The 13,106-nt window shown below is 50.0% G+C and overlaps 2 protein-coding genes across 7 annotated transcripts in view; one reads left to right on the plus strand and one right to left on the minus strand.

Moving 5' to 3' along the window:
* Positions 1 to 8: 8 nt before the first annotated feature.
* Positions 9 to 6,302, plus strand: MRM3 (mitochondrial rRNA methyltransferase 3). 3 transcript variants are annotated; one of them, XM_081580168.1, is made up of 4 exons: positions 9 to 330; positions 587 to 835; positions 1,550 to 1,717; positions 3,871 to 6,302. In XM_081580168.1, exons 3-4 carry the CDS (start codon positions 1,579 to 1,581, stop codon positions 4,401 to 4,403), a joined length of 672 nt encoding a protein of 223 aa, XP_081436294.1. In that variant the 5' UTR covers positions 9 to 330; positions 587 to 835; positions 1,550 to 1,578; the 3' UTR covers positions 4,404 to 6,302. The 3 variants fall into 3 exon arrangements, with proteins under 3 accessions (XP_081436294.1, XP_081436292.1, XP_081436293.1); XM_081580166.1 differs by having other exon boundaries at positions 587 to 831; XM_081580167.1 differs by lacking the exon at positions 587 to 835 and having other exon boundaries at positions 9 to 554.
* Positions 6,303 to 11,304: 5,002 nt separating this feature from the next.
* Positions 11,305 to 13,106, minus strand: part of NXN (nucleoredoxin) — a 162,532-nt gene continuing 160,730 nt past the window's right edge. For all 4 annotated transcript variants that reach the window (XM_081580163.1, XM_081580162.1, XM_081580165.1 and 1 more), the window contains one exon: positions 11,305 to 12,770. In XM_081580163.1, coding sequence (XP_081436289.1) covers positions 12,588 to 12,770 — 183 coding nt within the window. In that variant the 3' untranslated portion in view covers positions 11,305 to 12,587. The remainder of the gene's footprint in view (positions 12,771 to 13,106) is intronic.

Here is a 13,106-nt window from a genome sequence, read left to right on the forward strand (position 1 = left end):
CAAGGGGCGGGGGAAGATGGCGGCGCTGGTGAAGCGCATGGGATGGGCTACAAGAGCGTTGCTACCGGTGGTGCAGGCTTGGGACCTCGATGCGCGGCGCTGGGTCCGGGCACTGCGGCGGAGCCCCGTGAAAGTGCTGTTTCCATCTGGTGAGGTTGTGGAACGAAAGCTCGATCCCGGGAAACAGCCTCGGAAGGCGGCTGCAGAGGCCAGTCCCCGGGAGCAGCGACAGAAGCAGCAGATTCAGGGGCCAGCATCCCAGACGCCCAGCACCTGGGAAGAGTCGGGGCTTCGCTATGATAAGGCTTTCCCTGGAGACAAAAGGCTGAGGTGATGTGTTCCCGAGGCTTGTCGCGTTTTCTCGTTTCTCCTCCCTCCTCATAGCGAGACCTTGACCTCTTTCCTTGCTTTGGAGGACTTCGTGCAGCACACCTCGCTGGTTTTTATTATGCAGAGGCCAGAATAAGTGTCTTTCTAACAGTTCGTTTGTTTCTTTCCATACGAAGCTCTTCATGTCTGCTAGAACTCGATGTGTCTCCGTAATGAGGATGTTGGTAATTACACATCTTTTTGTTTCCACCCACAGCAGTGTGATGACCATAGTTAAATCCAGGCCATTTCGAGAAAAGCAGGGGAAGATCCTTCTGGAAGGTCGTAGGCTAATTGCAGACGCTCTCAAGGCTGGTGCTGTGCCGAAAGTTTTCTTCTTTAGCCGTCTGGAATACATAAAGGAGCTGCCCATTGAAAAGCTGAAAGGTGTTAGCCTCATTAAGGTGAAATTTGAGGATATCAAGGATTGGTCCGACCTGGTAACACCACAAGGAATAATGGGTCAGTGGTTATTCAATGTGTCTGTAGAAGGGGAGACTTGGGATTATTTGTTCATACTTGTCTCAGGGCAACAAATTTAAATGAAATTCAGAATATTACTGGGCCTTACCTTTTCTTACAACGCAGTTTCCAAATCTGTGAATCTTGTATTTTAAGTGGAAACTAAGCCAGTTTTCTGTCATCATTTGTATTGTGAGTTTTTATAGTCTGTAGGGAATAATCACTCCTCCTCAGACCTTATGTTTTGGGGGTCACTTCAACCTTTAATGTCCGGTTAAAACTTAAGAAAATGTTGGGAATTCTCTGGCAGTCCAGTGGTTAGGACTTGGTGCTTTCACTGCCTGTGGGCCCAGGTTCAATCCCTGGTGGGAGAACTAAGATCCTGCAAGCCACTTAAGTGTGGCCAAAAAAAAAGAAACTAGATTACAGAATAATTACATAAGATTAAGTATGATTTTACTACAAAAGAAAAAGCACTTATATATGGGTAGATGGACATACATGTAGGGAAGTGCATGGAAGAAGTCCTGAAAGGATACATTCCACTATTGAAAGCGTTATGAGGGAGTTGGGGGCGGGGGCACACTGAATTTTTTCAACCAGAATGTTTACATGTAGTATGTAATTAAAAATACACCAAGAGTGATAAATAACCAAAACATCAAATTACTCCCCATACCCACATCAGACAAATGAACCACATTTCTTGTTTCCTCAGGGATTTTTGCCAAACCTGACCATCTTAAGATGACATACCCTGAGACCCAAGTTCGCCACACACTGCCCATATTGTTGATTTGTGACAATCTCCGTGACCCTGGGAACCTGGGGACAATTCTGCGATCTGCTGCTGGGGCAGGCTGCAGCAAAGTGTTACTCACCAAAGGTAAGATCGCATGTTATTGCGTGGATTAGGTGGCTGTAAGTGAGCTGGCTCCGTGGGCAGATATGAATGGATTTGGTTCTTGGATCTGTCCCTTGGTAGCTCTGTGTAAGTGAGCAGTATTGCAAGCATCAGTTCCCTCATCTGTAAAGCTGGCATAACAGAATCTACCTGGTAGGGTTGTTCTGAGGATTGAGTGAGATGAACATCAAGTACTCAGCACCGTGCCTGGTGCGCTCATTCGTGTTGATTATCTTTAAAATTATTTTGTCACCTGCTAAGTTGTTAAAAGAACTTAAAATTAATCAGGGAAGAAGTAGATGCTGGTTTTAACACTTGGCTCTGTCCTTTCATCATAAATAGAAATTTGTAGCCTTGGTTCCAAACAGACTTGCCTGACAGTTGGGACATGCCTAACAGGCCTATTTATAGCCTGGAAGGAGAAGGAGGGAAAGGATCATCCATCAGAAACAGTCAAGCTGCCATTTGGTGTAAACGGAAGTGGTCCCATTGCTAAGACTCGCCTGTATTGCTCCTCCCAGCTCTTCCCCCCCGCATCACCCCTCCCTGGGGTGCATCTCTCCGCCAGCATGAAAGCGAAGCTCGGGGTCCCTACATCCATACCCTGCTCACCTGCCTCACTGTTGAGAGCTCTGAGAGCAAGTGTGGTTTGGGAAATGGACCTGTATCACCCAGGCAGGCAGTTTCCACGTTGCTGCTGGCGGCTGGTATGGGAGAGGTAGAGAAAGAGGGGGAACGCCTCAGCGTAGGGTGCCCAGCGTAGAGGACCCGAGGATGAGGGGGATCTCAGCTTGTCCCTTATTGCTAACTGGGTAGAGAAGTGAGACTCAATGGCACCTCTTCTGCCCCGACTACCAGCCTCTTGGCACACAGCCCACCTCCCAGTCCCTGTTTCCCACACTGATGGGGAAAGCCTGTGGTGGGGGACCCATGTAGACAGTGTTACCTTCTTCATGTCTTTTTTTCCTTTTTGAATTTGGTTTGCCTACTTAACCGACCTTGAAGTTTGACAGATTAACTTTTAAGATAACTTATAATGAGGAGATGTGTGCTAACAAGTTGGGGAGCGTAGTAGATAGGGGGGCCCTGGTCCTGCTGTCTCCTGGCCTGTGGCACTGGGAAGGGCCAAGTGTCTGCTGATGCGTGGAGGTGGTTGGGTTTAGCACGACTGCAAAGACAGGGTATATGCAGGCCAGGGCTCTGGCCCTGGTTTTTCCCAGGATTGCTGTCATTTCCCCATTACTAGTGTCTTCCTTGCTCCAGTCCAGATTCAACATTGACGCCAAATGGGTCTTTCTAAAATATAAACCAGATTCTGTCCCTACTTTGCTTAAAATGCTTTGGTGACATTAAATTGTCTTCTGGGTGAAACCCTAAACCCCTTGGCTGGGCACACCAGCCTCCTTTAAACTGGTCCTTTCCTGCCTCCCGACTCATCTCCCACCTCACCCCCATTAATTGGCCCAATTATCGTACTTACAGTGTTTGGACTGTGGCACAATTGCCACTTCTATAACTCTCCTCTGCCCTGGTCTTTCCCTGACAAGATCCTCCTGTCCTTCACGGTCCAGCTCACTGTCATGTTCTCCAGGTGGTTTTTTCCTGATTGCCATGCTGCATACATGGTTTTCTATTACCCTGTTCATGCTTTTTTAACTTTAGTCATTACTGATAATACAGTCACCTGCTGAAATGTCATCCCAACACCATTGCCCACTGTATTATAAGCTCCTTGAGGTTGGGGACTTGAAGGCTGTCCCGTCTCCCGTGCAAATGTCTGGCATGTGTCTGTGGTAAGTTTTTTTTTTCTTTTGGGGCCATGCTGCATTGTTTGCAGGATCTTAGTTCCCGGACGAGGGATCCAACCCGTGCTCCTTTGCAGAGGAAGCATGAAGTCCTAACCACTGGACTGCCAGGGAATTCTCTGTGTGTGGTGAATGTTGAAGGAATGAATAAAATCTGTTTCAGCACCTTGCTGGACACTGCTACAGCTGGGGAGGCAGAGGTCCCAGCCACCAAGGCCATGATAGGACATTTTCGCTTTATCTTCTGATCCGGAATTAATCTGACTTCCTTCAAAGTCCCCTTGTCCGGTAAGGTTCGTAATCTTAATTAGATCCTCTTTCATTTGCTAGGCTGCGTGGATGCCTGGGAGCCCAAAGTGCTGCGGGCAGGTATGGGCGCACACTTCCAGGTGCCCATCATCAACAACCTGGACTGGGAAGCAGTGCCCGACCACCTGCCTGCTGACACCCGTGTATTTGTGGCCGACAACTGTGGCCTTTACATGGAGGCCCAGGCCCAGAGGTCTAACAAGGCCAGTGACTACGGCTGGGTACGTGACCAACGCCCGCTGAAGTTGCATGAGTATGAGGAAGAGGATCTAGAGAGTGGAGTGAGTCAAGACTGGCTCCCTGAACTTGAGGTCCAGAGTTACGACTCAGACTGGACAGAGGCACCGGCGGCTGTGGTGATAGGTGGGGAGACCCACGGTGTGAGCCTGGAGTCCCTGCAGTTGGCCGAGAGCACAGGGGGCAGGAGGCTGCTGATCCCCGTCGTGCCCGGCGTGGACAGCCTGAATTCAGCCATGGCCGCGAGCATCCTGCTCTTTGAAGGCAAAAGACAGCTGCGGGTGAGAGTGGAACACTCGAGCGGGGACAGGCATTAACACTGAGAGGAGGGCGTGTGGAAGCCATCCTCAGCTTGAAGTTATCTCTGTGGTTATTGGAAAAAGAAGAACTTCCATGACTTTCTGCTCAGCCTCAAAAATAAGGAAGGTCAAAATCCCTCCTGAGGTCTCCCATCTTCCCACTGATTTTTATATATGTGTGTGGGTGGGTAAGAGACAACAAAAGTAAGTGCTCCTCATGGCTCTTATGTTTTTAAAAATTGTCCACCACAGAGCATCTTTGTGTCCAGAAAGTTGCTGAAGGCATCGTCTTGGGCAGGAAGACCCCTCCCTCCACAGCTGCAGGTGTTTGCAGTCAGGGAGGGCTGGTTAGAGTGGCCAGGCTTGGTCACTTACTCCTCTGATCATTGGTCAATGGAAAGTAAGCCCCTGTGAAGTGCAGGCCAGTAGATTATGTTAAAATGCTTTATTTATTTCAGTGTGGTCAGTGGGTCTCAACACCCATCTTTTCATCTTTGGCCTAGTGGTAGGACATTGCTGAGAGATTAATGACCCAGGAAGCTAAGGGTACAGGTGATGGCATTCAGTAGTATTAATAGTGGTTCTTCTGGCTCAGCTGTGTTAATCTCTTTGATTGTTCATTCAGGCCATGACTGAGACACTGTTTATGTATGACACAGTTTCCCCCCCCATTTCTGGTGAAACAGCTGAATTAATCAGTTGGTATTATACTTTCTTAGCATCTCTGCAGATATCTTTTTGAAGACTCTTGGTTCAGAAAAGGAAAAGAGTTTTTAAATCTTCAGCTTAACCCTGCATCTCTCAACAAAGCCATACTCTTTGTAATAGCTTCCTGCTGTTAGTCCTGCTTTGTGTAACCCTTTTGGTTAAATGGAATGACTTGTTTACATTAACCCCTCATCCAGCATAAACAGAACACCAGTGTTCCTGGTGCTGTGTGAACAGAGGCTCCTGCACAGGAGAGGGGCGGAAGTTCTGAGGATGAACGCTCGGGGCCCTTGAGCCCACAGCTCGGCAGCAAGACCCTGCTGTTCTTCTCTTAAACCAGGGCAGGCTGAATCCTTATTGAGCACCAGTGGGATGTAGACAAGGACATGAGGGCGGAGGCAGGTGGTGATCACTGTAAGTCACTATGGGAAGCAGGGGGTGGGACTTGAGTGTGGGACTGACTTTTAAGCAGTGTTTTTGCAGCCACAGAGAATATGGTTGAAGACTGAGATGCTAGCAGTGTAGTGTGAGCACCTCCCTTCCATATGGTGGCTCCTGCCTTGATTGGGGTTCCTTGGGAGCCCCTCAGCTGCTCGTCACGGGGAGGTCCAATGAGTTGCAGCATGCCTCAGAGAAACTGGGGACCTCTCCCAACCCTTTCACCTCACCCAGGTCCCTGGTAAAACCAAAAGGTCATGCATGGCTGTGCCCTAAGTGGCCCTGATGGGACTGCTTTGTTATGTTGGAGAGGAGTGGGTTTTGCAGGAACAATCTCTTTGGTTGGCTGTGCTCTCTCAGGCTGACAGGCTGGAAGCTGCTCTGGTCTGGACCTGCCCAGGGCCCCACATAAATGTTGGGTGACAGCGGTCTCTGGAATGTTCTTGAGAGCGTCTATCCCCCTCAGCCTTTAGAAACTAGAAGAGCCCACAGCCTTTGTACTGTGCTGAGCCCACAAAGGCTGTGTGTGGCCTCCTCTGCCAGCTTCACAGCCACAGTGCCTGCAGGTGAAATGGGGGGCGGGGGGCAACCCAGAGAACAATACCACTCTGACAGTCTCCTAACACCTTGGGAAAGTGCTAAAGAAACATACATCACTGAAAAGAGGCTCCATGCCTTTTCAGCATGAAACCAACCTCCTCTTATTTTTATCCCTGGGTTTTTGTCCCTGCTGACTTTTGTTGCAAAATAAAAACCAATGAGAGAATAACACACCCTATATCATGTCTTTGTTCAGAAAAACAGCACTGCAAAAGAGCATACCTGACAAGTCATTCTACACTGGTTTTATCATCCTGGGTGTAAGAAGGGAAAGAAATTTGCGTCCCCTTCACTTTATAATCAATGACTTGTATACCATGCCTTGTGAGTTCTTTGTATATTTCTGGGTATAATTTAGCAGAGGGAAGGGGCAGTCTTTCCTTTTAAATGATCATGGAGGGGCAAGTGGTGGTGAAGTTTTTTACCCACTGAGGGAAATTAGCTATCTTGAATCCTTCTCAGTTTTATACCAATATTTATGTCACCATTTCCCCAGGAAACAGGGATGAAAACTGAGCAGCATATGACAAGTAAAGCACATTGCTCGGCTGAAAGAAGCCTTCAGAACTTCAGAAGGTTGGCCAAGCTGCCCCTTGCCTTTGTGCTGCACGTAGCTGTAGTGGTGGTGTCTGCCACAAGGGGGCAGTCAAACCTCAAAACGACTCCCACCGCTGAAGGGGAGGGGTGGGGATTTCTCCTGGATGCAAGTTGTTGCAATCAAGAGGAGTCAAATCTCCCTCCACCACCCTGGGCCTGTGGCAAGCTCAGAGTTGCTGCAGTGGGAGATCCATCCACAATGTCATTCATTCTCGGCAAAAATCTTAAAGTACAGAAAGTTGGACCAAAAACTAAGGAGGAAATGGACAGAAACGGGAAGCAGCTGCTACAGAAAAAAAACTAGCACATCTTTTTCCTTGGAATGGAGCCTCTGGGAAAGCAGCTCTCAGCAAACACTGATGTCCCCAGGTGCCTGGAACATCCACTGAGAACCCACCACCTCACCCTCTAGGAGTTTCAAGACAAGGGAGGCATAAAAGCCCTTACCCCTCCCCAGCCTCGGTTGCTATCGCACCTTAGAATTTCAGTCATTCATAGACAAATGTATGGATACCAAAGCGGTAAGGGCGGATGAGGTGAATTGGTAGACGGACATACATCTATAAGAACCTACTGTATAGCACAGGGAACTCTGCTTAGTGCTCTGTGGTGACCTAAATGAGAAGGAAGTCCAAGGAATAGGGGATATGCATATGTGTGGCTGATGCATTTTGCTGTACCGGAAACTGACACGGCAGTGTTAAGCAATTACACGCCAATTAAGGGGAAAAAAGTCATTAAGGCCCAGAGGATAAGCCAACCTTGGGGAACTGGTTTCTACCAGTTTCACCTGGGACCTCCTAGCACGTTCCCCAGGGTTATTAACACCACCAGATGTCACCACAAGCTGAGCTGCCTTTAGCTCCACTTTTGTTGTTACGTCATGCGAAAACCCCAGAAACAGCACCTCACCCTGGCTGGTACTGAAAACCATCTGCTGCGCTGTGGACCCCTTGGCCAAGCAGCCTCCACCTTCTGTGGGAGCTGACCTGGCTGGCTCACCTGGAAAACATGTTTTAAAGAAAACACTCATGTAGACACATTTTAACTCAAAGATCTTACTTTACATCTATGAACACACAAAGGAAATACGCTAGAAGCCAGATGAACAGACAAGCTGATGCGCTGCTGTGGGTGACTTGACAGTCCCTGAACCAGGGTCCCGAGTTACCTTGGAGCAGCTGCAAGCACTGAAAGCCTCAGGAAGCCAGGCTGCTGCCCAAAGCAGTGTACCAAAAATCTGCACATAGCAATGGTGTCAGTTCTGTCCTAGCCACATCTGTTTTGTAGGGAAGAGCAACTTTTTTCAACTGAGGCCTTGAGGTTGCGGAGGTGCTAGTGCTAGTCGCTCAGTTGTGTCCGACTCTTTTCGACCCCACAGACTGTAGTTCACCAGGCTCCTCTGTCCATGGGATTCTCCAGGCAAGAATACTAGAGTGGGTTGCCATGGCCTCCTCCAGCGGATCTTCCCGACCCAGGGATCAAACCTAGCTCTCCTGCATTTCAGGCAGTTTCTTTACAGTTTGAGCTACAGGGAAGTTGGAGAGGACCATCCCCACAGCTGCTGCTTCCACAGAATGCAAGGAGAGAATACAGGTTGAGGAGAGATGAGGCTGCAGCAGGGTCTGGCCTCCCTGCCTTGCTTGCGCCTCTGTGACTGCAGGCCCGGAGAGAGGTTTGGCTAGCTGGGGACTCATATCCTCTGATGTCGAAAGCGATCTGGTTTGGGGCCTGGGTCCTAACCATGCCTCCTCCTGTATCCCACTTCTAGCCCTGTGTGGTTGGCTTACTTGTGTGAGGCAAGCGCACCCAGGAATCAAACATGAGGCTGGCTGCACACTGGCCTACAGGCTGGGGGACAGAGGCTTTCGGGAGGAGGCACGTGATTGCATGGAAACCCAACAGCTCCTCAGAACCATCCTACCTAAATCTAGCCACACATTTCCTGACTGGGGAAAGTATTCCAGAAGGCCCAGGGGGTGGGACACAGGCTGAACAATGAAGCATAATGACTTCTCTTCATGCTTTCACGCTAAAGGTATATCTAGAACATCCTGATGTCAGACTTCCTTCAGTAGGAGAAATCCCAGCCATACAGTAGACTCCGTATCATACTTTCCTACATCTGAGCCTACTGTTTCCTGGAAAATATTCCCTCCTTCACACATTCACTACTTGCTAATAATGAATAACCAATAATGAAGCAAACAATAGCCATTTGTCTGCAGAGAACTTCCCCTTGAGCAGCCTGCTTGGAGGAAAGCAGTGGGCGCTCCACGGGGGTTGGTGTTGAGCAAAGAGGGACTTAGGTTTAGGGCTCACTGAACACAGCTGCTTCAGGGTGAATGGAAGATTCTGAGCTCCAGCCTGTCCTCGGTCCACACAGCAGCATCCGGAGAGAAGCTGCAAGGGCGCTGCCACAACCCACATCCCTCACTTATGTCCTGTTGAGGTCCTGGTCCTGGCAGGCAAGCAGGGGCCTGCCCAGGTAGGGGTGGGGGTTGACAGTGGAACAGAATGCCAGCACCCTGGAGGGGCTGGACCAGGAACTCACTCGGGCCCCTCCCAGAGCTGCCATTCCAAGGCCTCTCCATGTGGACACGCACGGGCGTGTGTGTAGCTTTCTCCCTCTGGTGACCTTACTGGGTCCAGCTGATCTGTTCCTGGACCATACTCTACTATGTCTATTGCTGCAGAATTCCCTTTGCTGCCCAACAACAAGGCAGCAGGAGGAGAGAACAGCTTTTTAGTGTCTTCAATTAGGCAACAGGAAAAAACACAGTCTGGCTGAAAATTACCACTTGAAGCTTGGCTGATGCCAAAAACAGCAGAACAGCCTCCCTGTGCTCGGATAAGTGGGAGGCACTGATTCCAAGGACACACTTGAGGCTAGGGGAGCAAGCAGCACCCCCACCCCGCTCCTGGAAGAGAAGGTGGTTCTCAGTCACCTTTCGGTTTTTACAGCTACCTGCTATACATACCTGGACGCCCCTGGTGGCTCAGATGGTAAAGGATCCGCCTACAATGCAGGAGACTAGAGTTTGATTCCCAGGGTGGGGAAGATTCCCCTGAAGAAGAAAATGGCTATCCACTCCAGTATTCTTGCCTAGAGGATTCCATGGACAGAGGAGCCTGGTGGGCCATGGTCCACTGGGTCGCAAAGAATTGGACACGACTGAAGTGACTGGGCATGCATGCCAGTATTCTCGCCTGGAGAATTCCATGGACAGAGGAGTCTGGTGGACTACAGTCCATGGGGTCACAGAGTCCACCACGACTGAGTGACTAACACATACATACATACCTATCCCCCAAACATACCTTTCTTTTTTTCTTAAGGAGATCTTTACTATTAAAGACAGGTTAAAAAAAAAAGATCTCAACTCTGTTCAAAAAAAAAAAAAAAAAAGGGTAGAATCAGATCTGGAAGTCATTGTGGTGACCACAGACTTGTAACCCCAGGGTGGCATTTTTACAGCCACCATCCTGTCCCAAGCTGCAGGGCCCGGTTTCCTTTGCTGCTGGGGGAAGCCCTTGAATATGTCACAGCTGGTGTTTTAACCTGCTTCTAATTAGCGACCAGAATTTTAAGGTATTTTGGAGCTGCTTAGTAGGAATTAAGAAGCCACCCACTTCGTCTGCCTCGATAACCTTTAAGATCTCTAGCATCTTGCACTATAGAGATTTTTCACTGGCGAAGTGACTCTCCCCTGGCATTTCCCCCCAAAGCTGCCACTATATAAACCGGAAGTACCTTTTTAGTAAAACTTCCCACTGATCTTAACCTCCACACCCCCTTCAAGAGGGGAATTCTGGTGTCGTGGGTCCAGTTGACATTAGTGGCAAGTAGTTCAGTTGGCCCTGTATGGGCATAGAAGGATCATAGATGACCTCATTTTTCTGCTGCAATGACTTGATGAGGGCTCCTCACTGGATTTTGTTCTATTTGCCTCAGAAAATAAGTAGCTACTGAGAGAGACCACCTTTCCTCCAAGGCCATCGTGGTACAGGGCACAGACAGAAATCCCAACTATCCTCCTAGTGAAGTTGACCTCATCTTGTCCCCACCCTCCCATCACCCCAGGGAGACACTGGCAGGTCTCCTGGAGCAGCCCCTAGTCTTAGGGGGTTGGACAGAGCCAGGTTTGAGGGTTTCCAACCTCATTCCTCACAGGAGGACCCCTGCGGGACTCCTTGTGTTTCTCCAACTGGCCTCCTCAGGCTCTCTAAGCATGTGTTCCCTCCTGGAGGGGGAATGAGCATGAGTCCACAAGGATGCCTGTCATCTGAGACTCCACCCCCTGCCATGGCAAGTCAAACCTCAAGAGATGGTGGCCAGAGCTCCAGCGGGGATCTGTCTCTGGCACTCTCATCCAAACGAGCATCCTGGCTTCTGAAGGATTCGACAGATGACCACGTTAGGGCTTGGTTCTCAAAAATCCTGAAGCACAGCTGCCAAGTACCCGGTGAAAGTCAAGAAGATCTTATATTTGCCACCCACCGCCTCACTGCCCACCCCATGGAGCATATAGTACAAGCCAGAAGATTTTTGTTATGAAGGACAGGAAAGGCCAAATGGTTGATAACGTCCAGAGATGCCTGTTTTATTTCTTACTAGGTTATTGCATTTCAGGCTGGTAACAGTAACAGTCTAATGACCAACTCAACTTGTCCCTCTGAACTACAAATGAACAATCCCACTCAGCAAGAAGCAATGCTGTCAACAGCTAATTGGAAGGGGCTGGGTTTTCCAAATAAACGGTCTTGGTTGGCTGTGAGTGGAGCCAGAGGTGAGGCCTGAGATGATCTGAAAGGCCCTGACACCTGATGGAGATAGGCTGAAACCCGGGGAAGCCTTTTACCCCAAATCCTAAGAGCACAGCTGCTAGTTTCCTTTCTGTGGTCAGTTCAGCCCAAAGAAGGAGCCAAGCTGGGCCCAGCAGAGCCAACACAGGGCCCACTTTTAGCTGACCTGTCCTCAGCCTGCACTCCTTAGGGCTGGGGGCACGGTGCTCTTCTGGCAATGCAGGTCCACTGCCCCTTATTGGGAAGATGGCCAAAGGGGAGAACTTACTAACAACATTCTAAGATGGGAGGGGCTGTCCATTTGAGAAGGCAGAAACTGGGGGAAGGTCAAGATCAAGGGAGAAAGAGCTCGAAGGAAGGAAAAAGTAGCTCTTTCTTATCACGTGGGAGGCGCTCCATCAAAGTAAGCAATTACTACGTGAACCATGACTGTAGCTACTCTTTTTCTCATCAGAAAAGAACACAAGTTTCCTTTGAGAGCTGGAGCTCCTCCCCTGTCCAAGAAACCGACTGACAAGCTGGTGTTTTTCTCCTCAGGTCAAGATAGATCAAGTCACTGAGGAAAGGCTGTCCTGGCGGGCAGCAGCTCTGCGCGGAGACCTCCAGGGCCGCGCCCCTTCCCGGCTCTACCTGAGCGCCCGCGTGGCTCTGAGCCGCCGGGGCTCTGCGCATGCGCTCTAGCACCTCAGGCAGAGCCGGCGAACCCAAGGTCTGTGCCCACTCGGCAGAAGAACACCCGGGGGCGCGCAAAATACCTCACCCAGAGCTAGAGACCAAGAGCACGCCGCGGCCCTCATTCTGGCCGGGTTACGCCAGCCCTACGAATCCCGGAGCAGAGTCTCCAAACACGGTGGGTTCTTCTGCTGCTGGAGAGAGTGCGCACCCTAGGGTGCTAGCTGAGGAGTTAATGCAGAAAACAAGGCACCACAGAGAGGTTGGACACTTGGGTTGTGTGATTCGAACACGCTGGAAAAGTCCAAGGGTGACGGGAAAGGGGGAGAGGGGGAGAAGAAGAATGAGTTTTAAATAAGGTCCCGGGAAGCTGGGGCCCCACTAGATGGGCTCTGGTTTGAGCTTTTCTGCTAGGAAGTCATTCACAAAGGCCTCCACAATGGCGGGGGTGATCTCCTCCACGTCCATCACGTACTTGGCCCGGGCTGACATGTCCAGAATGGTGAGTAAAGGGGCAGCCTCAGGCAGGTTGGTGTAATCTCGCAGGGAGTCAGTCATGTCATCCTGGAAGTCACCAGAAGGAAAGAAAACCAGTGAGTTGTCAAGAAAGAGGGTAGAGAATCCGCTGGGCCGGGACTCCCCAGACACCATGGAGTGGAACCCCACCCCACCATCCTGGAGAGTCGCTGGCCTCCAGGCAAGATGGGCTCTCAGAACGGGGAGCAGGGAAGGGGGGGAGCAGGGGACCCTGCCCTGCCAGGGCAAGGGGGAGGCTGGTTCATCAAATTCACTGTCTGTATCAGCTCAAACCCCAGGAAAATCATCTTGCTTTATTAGCCTGAAAGCAACTTTAACTTGTAAAAATGGGATGTATTTTGATTACTTACTTTTGCAACCCAC

This window comes from Giraffa tippelskirchi, chromosome 3 (assembly GCF_054371585.1).
Source record: "Giraffa tippelskirchi isolate mGirTip1 chromosome 3, T2T-mGirTip1v1.2.pri, whole genome shotgun sequence".
In the NCBI taxonomy this organism is placed as follows: Eukaryota; Metazoa; Chordata; class Mammalia; order Artiodactyla; family Giraffidae; genus Giraffa; species Giraffa tippelskirchi.